Genomic DNA, 5,194 nt, shown 5'->3' on the forward strand with positions numbered 1-5,194 from the left:
CTGTTGTGTTTGAACTGGATAAGCACACACACGTTGTGATCAATGTCATTCACAAAGTTAGATACTGAAGCTTATTAAATCTTCTGATACAAAGAACACCACTGAAAAATTCCTACAGGAAACAAAGATCAATTTCCATGCCATCATAAGGGACGGGAGGAGCCCAGAGATGCTGTACGCCGTGCCCCCCGAGCTGGCCCGGGCCCTCACTCCTTCCAAGGCTGACCGCTCGCTCTGCAAACACAGAGTGAAGGATGGACTCCCTTCCTGCCCGGCAGGAGAAGCTGCTGGACAGGGGCCTGGAAGGAGCGCGGCTGCAAGTCTGGCTCAGGCCCCCTCTTCCTCATTGCTCACGGCCTCCTCAGACAGGGACGGGAAGGAAATGGGACCCTTACTGTTGAGTCTAAACAAATGCTCCAGGACTTGCAACTTGCTGGTCTCCGCGTGGGCCCGGGGCCCCCATAGGAACTCGTGGCGAGCGGGATCGCTGTCGGCCACCTGCCGGTACTCCAGGTACCCCTCCTGCACCCACGCTTTGGTGATGAGCTCCCTGGGCTCCCCATAGATGAAGTGCTCCCTCCCAGGATACACCCCCATGACACCGAGTGCTCCCCACACCTCTTCCTCAGGCGCCCCCTCTCCCCCCAGGACGATGACACCCAGAAGTATCACCAGGAGGCCGTTCTTGGGCATGCTCCGCTCATCACCCTGCATCCCATCACAGGTGAGGCCCAGGGTGGGGACCAGGATGTACAAGTGCTCCTTGGGGTCCACCTCCTTCACATCCACCCCAAAGACCAGCTGCATGCACTCAGAGGCCTGGCTGAAGACCACAGGGAAGTGGTGCTGGTATGCTCTGAGGATACTCAGCATTTCTGCCCTGGTGGTCGGCTGCTTCCTGCGATACTTGAGGAGCAGGAAGCTCACCAGGTCAGCCATCATTGAAAGCTCTGCCCCTTGGCGCAGGGACTCGGCACCGGCAGAGTAGGAAGAGGAGACGGAGGAGGAGGAGGAGGAGGACGAGGAGGACCGGGGGGATGCGGCCCCCTCCTGCTCAGCCTCCAGCTGCTGCACATCCACCAGGCCCTGGGCGTCTCTTGGGTCCTGAAGGTCTTCCACAGCCTGGCGGAGCTCACTCATCTGAACCAGGGACATAATGACAGGTGTTGGCAGCTGACAGGAGTCTGGGCCGGGGTGACAGGTGGGGACCCAGTGGCCTTGTGGGAGGACAAGCTTATCGACCTTCCCAGGGTTTCTAGGGCTGAACGAGGTTTCCTTTGGTGTCCCATCTTTGTTGTGGGCGTGCGGGTCCCCTCACCCTTCCCTCGGGCCCTCACCTTGACTCCTGGGAGGACCCGGGACTCTTCTCTCTGTTGCCAAGGCGTGGTTCCTTCAGATGATCTGACCCGTCCTCTCACACCAAGGTCCTCACCTCCCTGAAAGGCGGGAGAGAAAGGAGAGGAGGCCCCTTTCCTGCTGTGATTCAGGACAAGGATACCTCTGGTCATTGACTTTGGTTTCTGGGCACAGTTCCTTGTTCACAGCTCCCAAAGCCCTTGGGATGTCCTCAGTGTTGAGAGTGATGAATGTGCTTTTTTTGTTTTTTATGTGAATGAGATGTGTTTGCAAAGCACCTAAAATGGGGCTGGTTGCCAGAAGAGCCAATCATGTGATTAAAAGTTTGGATCTTTTGGCCCCTCCCCAGCACCACCAGGGAGGGGAGAAAGGCTGGAGATTTGAGTTCAATTGCCAATGGCCAATGATTTAACCAATCGTGCTTATGTAATGAAGCCTCCGTCAAACCCCAAAAGGATGGGTTTGGAGAGCTTCTGGGTTGGCGAGCAGGTAGAGAGCTGGGGCAAGTGGCGCTGTCTGAGAGAGCGGGGAAGTCGGCCCCGCTCCCGCACACCTTGGCCCTAGCACCTCTTCCATCTGGCTCTTCGTGACTCATGCCCTTTATGTTCAGCTGGTGATCTAGGAAGTGGTATGTTTGTCAGAGACCTGTGAGCCACTCTAGCAAATCAACCAAACCTGAGGAGGAGGGCGTGGCAACCTCTGAAGGTCTTTCAGAAGGACAGGTCTTTCAGAAGGACACGTAACAGCCTCGACTTGTCACCAGCGTTGGAAACCCAAGGAGGAGGGAGTTGGAATCCCCAACCTACAGCTGGCCATTTAGCAGCACAGGCAAGAACCTTGCCTTGCGGTGGGCTTCTGAAGTGGTGGGGGGAGGGCAGTCTTGGAGGACTGAGCCTGAACCAGAGGGTCGGATGCCATCTCTGGCTAGACAGTGTCAGAACGCAGTTGAATTCCTGAACACTCTGCTGCTGTCTGAGAACTGTCGTTGGTCTGGGGAACCTCTCCCCTACGTGGAAATTGGTCCCAGGATCCATTTACACAACATCCACCCCCAGCTCCCCCCGAAAAACCCAGAAGCACTGGCAGCGGGGATCGGCCCCTCTGCCCTGGGCGGAGGTGCCCTCAGTGCCTGGAGGCCATGCATCTTGACTCCCGCCAGGGCCTGCTCTTCCCCCCTGCCCCCACCTGGGATGATGAGTTGACATCTGCCCTTCAGACCCAGACCTCAACTCCCTGAAGACTCCCACCTTCCCACCCAGGATGGAAGTGAGCACGGCACTTAGGGCCACCACTGACTGTTCCTTCCAGGGCTGGGAACAGGGGTCAGCTGGAGCCGGTGGGGTCCTTCCTCTCCTGAGATGGCGGGGTACATTTGGTCCTCATGAAGAGTCCTTGCCTTGACACGTGGGATATCCTAGGACTCCTCCCTCTGCTGGCCTGATGTTTCCCCTCAGACCAAGGTCCTCACACCCTGAGATACCCCACCCCCAACCACGTGACGGAAGTGATGGCAGGCCCCATCCGGCCAGACCTGACCGGGGACTCCTAGGGCTGAAACAGCTCAAGCCGGACACTGTAAGTTCCCATCTCTTTTGGGGTGAGGGTCTCCTCACGCCCTGCATCCACCCAAAGGGTCCTTCTCCTGAGTCCTGGCACATCCTGTGAGTCCTTCTGCTGCTGACCGGTTGTGGCTCCTTCTGCCAACCTCAGAACTAGGTCTGAATTCCCTGAGAGCCTGGGGCAGAGGTGAGGGGGCAGCACCACTGGCCACTCCTGCCCAGGGACTTCAGGGATGACAGGGGGCAGGGCCGGATTCTGTGGGCTCACTCTCTACTCTCAGTAGCAAGATATTCACATTTACTCCCAGCAAGTCCTGGAACCCTCCCCTCAGCTAACATGAGGTTGTCCCCTGCAGGCCGACACCACCATCGCACTGAGTTTGAGGATAAAGTGGGGAGGTGATGCCTCCTGACTCACACCCGGGCCTCCCAGGAAGGAGCAGAGGAGCAAGTTTCTGTTGAGGCCCCCTCTACCTGGGGAGGGGGTCTGCCCAGTCCTACTGGGGGTTCCGGGGAGACCACCCTCTGCACATCTGAGCCACACTCCTCAGACCAGGGACTTCACCTCCCAAGGACCTCTGAGTTAAGAGGTCAGAAAGCATCTCACCTGGTCGCCCTGCTCTGGGGCCTCCAAGACCCAGCACAAGGGCAAAGGCTCCCTCACGGTCCTCACATTGCCTCCTGGTAATTTAGGATTCTGTCCTCTGCCCATCTGACGCCCCGCCCCCTCATACCAGGATCCCTGTCCCCTCTGAGACCGCGATGTCAGGAAATGCTGCCTTTGGCCATCCTGCCCTATAGCCCCCCATGGCCGACTCTGTTCCGGGGTGCAGGGTCTCTTAGTCCTCCCTCAGGGTCCTCACCTTGACTACCGGGGGGACCGGACCGGGGATACCCTCCTCTGCATACCTGAGGTCCCCCTCCTTATATTAAGGCCCCAGTCTCTCTGAGACCCGGATGGGGAAGTCGAGACACCAACGTGTGCTCATCTCGCCCTGGGGCCTCCCAGGGAGAAAAGCAGGGGCAGGATCGGTTCGGCGGGTCCCCACTGATCTGGGGTCTCTGGTCCCCTCAGTCCTCCCTCAGGATCCTCACCGTGGCGCCAGGCAGGAACGGGGATTCCCACCTCAGCCCATCTGAGGCCCCGCCCCTCAAACCTGGTCCCCAGTCCCTCTGAGACGCGGATGTCAGGAAATGTGCCTGTGGTCATGCCACCCTATGATCTCCCAGGACCGACTCTGTACTGGGGTCCAGGGTCCCGCAGTCCTCCCTCACAGTCCTTGCTTACTGTCCTGACAGGCCCTCAGCCCCGCGTTTCCCAACCTGAGGCTTCGCTCCCCACACCAGCGCCCCAGTCCCTCCGAGGCCCGGACGCGGAAGTCCCGGCACGCTGCCATGGGCTCGTCCGGCCTGAGGCCTCCGAGGGCTGCCTGCCGGGGTACATATCTTGGGGTCCCCTCGATTCTGGAGTCCAGGGTGTCCCCAGTCCTTCCTCAGGGCCCTCGCCTTGACGCCCGGCAGGAACCGGGATTCTCTCCTCAGCGCACCCGAGGCCCCGCCCCTCAAACCCGGGCCCCAGTCCCTCTGAGACCCGGATGTCAGGAAATGCTGCCTGAGGTGATGCCGCCCCATGACCTCCCGGGACCCACTGTGTTCTGAGGTCTCTGGCCCCCTCAGTCCTCCCCCAGGGTCCTCACCTTGACGCCCGGCAGGACCTGGGATTCTCTCCTCAGCGCACCCGAGGCCCCGCCCCTCAAACCAGGACCCCAGTCCCTCCGAGACCCGGATGTCAGGAAATGCTGCCTGAGGTGATGCCGCCCTATCACGTCCCAGGACCGACTGTGTTTTCGGGTCCAGGGTCCCTCACTGCTGGCTCGCGGTCGTCACCTTCACTCCCAGTGGGACCTGGGATTCTCTCCTCTGCAGATCTGAGGGTCCCCGCCCCCATCACACACTAAGTGCCAGGTCTCTCTGAGACCAGGATGCCGCGGTCATGACACGACACGTGGGCCTGTCCTGCCCTCGGGCCTCCGGACAGCAGCTAGCAAGGGCCCCTTTGTGTTGGATGACCACTTTTCCGAGTTCGGGGTCCCCTCAGTTCTCCCTCAGGGTCGTCACTTAGGCGTCATGTCGTCTAGCCTCTGGCCACCCGAGGACCCACCCCTCATCCCAGGACCCCAGTCCCTCAGAGACCCGGATGTCAGGAAATGCCGCCAGTGGTCACCTTGCCCTACGGTCTCCAAGGTGCAACGCTGTCCCGGGTGCAGGATCCCTCCGTT

The 5,194-nt window shown here is 59.9% G+C and overlaps 1 protein-coding gene and 1 long non-coding RNA gene across 2 annotated transcripts; one reads left to right on the plus strand and one right to left on the minus strand.

The window, feature by feature from the left end:
* Nucleotides 1–295: 295 nt before the first annotated feature.
* On the minus strand, nt 296–4,659 carry LOC105102692 (melanoma-associated antigen 8-like). The gene is made up of 3 exons (XM_064482714.1): nt 4,613–4,659; nt 1,338–1,436; nt 296–1,140 (listed from the first exon to the last, which is right to left on the minus strand). The coding sequence occupies exon 3, from the start codon at nt 1,138–1,140 to the stop codon at nt 328–330; it is 813 nt and encodes a 270-aa protein (XP_064338784.1). The 5' UTR covers nt 1,338–1,436; nt 4,613–4,659; the 3' UTR covers nt 296–327.
* Nucleotides 465–1,733, plus strand: LOC135320118 (uncharacterized). Its single transcript, XR_010379329.1, has 2 exons — nt 465–513; nt 649–1,733. It is a non-coding gene; the product is annotated as an uncharacterized LOC135320118 (long non-coding RNA).
* Nucleotides 4,660–5,194: the final 535 nt, after the last annotated feature.

This window comes from Camelus dromedarius, chromosome X (assembly GCF_036321535.1).
Source record: "Camelus dromedarius isolate mCamDro1 chromosome X, mCamDro1.pat, whole genome shotgun sequence".
NCBI classification, from domain to species: domain Eukaryota; kingdom Metazoa; phylum Chordata; class Mammalia; order Artiodactyla; family Camelidae; genus Camelus; species Camelus dromedarius.